This window comes from Engraulis encrasicolus, chromosome 11 (genome assembly GCF_034702125.1).
Source record: "Engraulis encrasicolus isolate BLACKSEA-1 chromosome 11, IST_EnEncr_1.0, whole genome shotgun sequence".
In the NCBI taxonomy this organism is placed as follows: domain Eukaryota; kingdom Metazoa; phylum Chordata; class Actinopteri; order Clupeiformes; family Engraulidae; genus Engraulis; species Engraulis encrasicolus.
In genome coordinates, this window is record NC_085867.1 from 20,850,705 (window position 1) to 20,853,204 (window position 2,500).

Here is a 2,500-nt window from a genome sequence, read left to right on the forward strand (position 1 = left end):
TATGTATAACATAACGTAATGCCATAATCTAACCGTTAGATTCTAACGTGTTATAATAATGCAATGTAACATCTGACGGCGTGTCCTCTCACCCGCTCCTCTCCCAGGACCCCAGCCCACCCATGCGGCTGTTCTCGCCCCCCTTCGTGCTGGGGGGCCCCACGCGTAGCAAGCAGCCAGAGCCGGGGGAGGCCTGGGCCGAGCCGTCTGCCCGCTACAACGTGCTCTTCGTGGGCTACTGCCTGTCGCACGACCAGCGCTGGATCCTGGTCTCCTGCACTGACCAGCAGGGGGAGCTACTGGAGACCTGCGTCATCAATATAGACGTGCCCAACAGGTGACGGTGTAGCACACACACACACACACACACACACACACACACACACACACACACACACACACACACACACACACACGCATGCATGCATGCACACACACACACACACGCACGCACGCACGCACGCACGCACGCACGCACGCACGCACGCACGCACACGCACACACACACACACACACACACACACACACACACACACACACACACACACACACACACACACACACACACACGCATGCATGCATGCACACACACACACACCAGGGCTGTAGTCAAGTCCACCTTTGTAGAGTCCAAGACAAGTCCAAGACCAGTACTAGTCAAGTCCGAGACAAGTCCGAGTCCAAAGAGGTTAGAGTCCGAGACAAGACCGAGTCCAAAAAGATTAGAGTCCAAGTCAAGTCCGAGTCACATGTCGGTCAGTGTTTAACAATGAAAGGATGAATGTCAATAGTGTGAACCTTAGAAGATAACCTATATGGCATGGATGTGAAGACAAACTTGTTTGTTATTGGATTTCGTTTCAAATATATTTATTGTGAAACATTTCTTTCAAGGCACTTTGTTTGACATTTACATGTTTCCTTTTTAAGAAAAAGTCTGACACGTACATAAACAACAAAAAAATATAGCAACAATATCTATAAATAAAATAGGGACAATAAAAACAAATGACATTTCAAGCTCCACTTTACAATCTATGATGGCCAGTGTTCTAAACAAAACTTAATGACAGACCTGGGGAGTCCAAAAGCCTAATTTGGCAAGACCATTGTCCGAGTCCAAGACAAGTCCGAGTCCAAACAATACCGAGTCCGAGACAAGTCCAAGTCCATAAAAAAACGGACTTGAGACCGGACTTGGGTCGAGTCCGGACTCGAGTACTACAGCCCTGACACACACAGACACACACACACACACACACACACACACACACACACACACACACACACAGATACACACACACACAGTTTAGTACTTTTATTTGGATCTCACCAAAAAGGCAGCATTACAAATCCAAATAGCGATGGAAGCAAATTTCATAGCAATCAGCAAATACACACGCGCGCGCACACACACACACACACACACACACACACACACACACACACACACACACACACACACACACACACACACACACACACACACACACACACACACACACACACACACACACACACTTCCTTTTACGATGGAATGCCAAACTCTGTCTTCCTATCTATTTCTGTCTGATGGGAGTTGTTGTGGGTGGGTTGTTTTGAAATCCTTCAATCAATTAGTTTGGGATATGTAGATTTCAAATTCAATTTTTTTTCTTTATAAGCGGATAGCCTCTTGAGATAGAAATCTCATTTTCGAGAGGGTCCTTAGATCTGACGTTAATCTTGCTGTTGCTGTTGAACCATGGCAGGTCCCGGCGGCCAAAGTTCTCCCCGAGGAAGAAGGGTCTGGAGAAGCTGTGGGAGTGGTGCATCGGCATCATCCAGATGACATCAATGCCCTGGAGGATCGTGATTGGTCGGTTGGGTCGACTGGGTCACGGGGAACTGAAAGGTATGCCGTGTGTGATGGTGGGAGTTATATTATGTCAAACTCTTGTGGGCCGTTACAGTAATGTGAGTTGCTGCGACTACTGTGACTTAGTTATTTCTGTGCAGTTAGTTCTGTGTAGTTTGTTACTGGTTTTGAATTTATGTGCTGATAAGCTGTGTTTTGTTGCCATTACAGGCACATATTAAAACCAGAGATTCTTTAAGTATATTGAGATATGCCAATGTAATAGGTTGCTATAGGCACCTAACATGACCAGGTTCCGGTCTGCCTAAAGGGGCGTGTCATAATGCTCCTAGCATTGAATAGAACAGTCCTTAGGTCTGCCTAGGTCTGCCTAAAGGGAGATTTCCCCCCCTCCCACGTGCAATAATAGAACCCGGAAACAATGGGCCAATGGAACCTCTCTCTCTCTACTCTCTCTGTTATAACTGAATTCAGCCAAAGAATGAAACATGCCATATTTTCTGAAATATACATTTACTACTTGAAGAGCTTTGTTGCAAAATGATGTATATATCCACTTTGGCACATTTCGGGAAATTGTTTTTTTTTATTGGCAATTCCATTATATTGCATTGAGAAATGCATTTTACATTTAAAAAGTAT

At 45.5% G+C, this 2,500-nt stretch overlaps 1 protein-coding gene across 2 annotated transcripts in view; it reads left to right on the forward strand.

The window, feature by feature from the left end:
• The window catches only part of LOC134458075 (mediator of RNA polymerase II transcription subunit 13-like), a 188,321-nt gene that overhangs the window by 178,776 nt on the left and 7,045 nt on the right, over window positions 1–2,500 (forward strand). For both annotated transcript variants that reach the window (XM_063210182.1, XM_063210183.1), the window contains exons 25-26: window positions 108–337; window positions 1,752–1,894. In XM_063210182.1, the coding sequence (XP_063066252.1) occupies window positions 108–337; window positions 1,752–1,894 (373 nt within the window). The remainder of the gene's footprint in view (window positions 1–107; window positions 338–1,751; window positions 1,895–2,500) is intronic.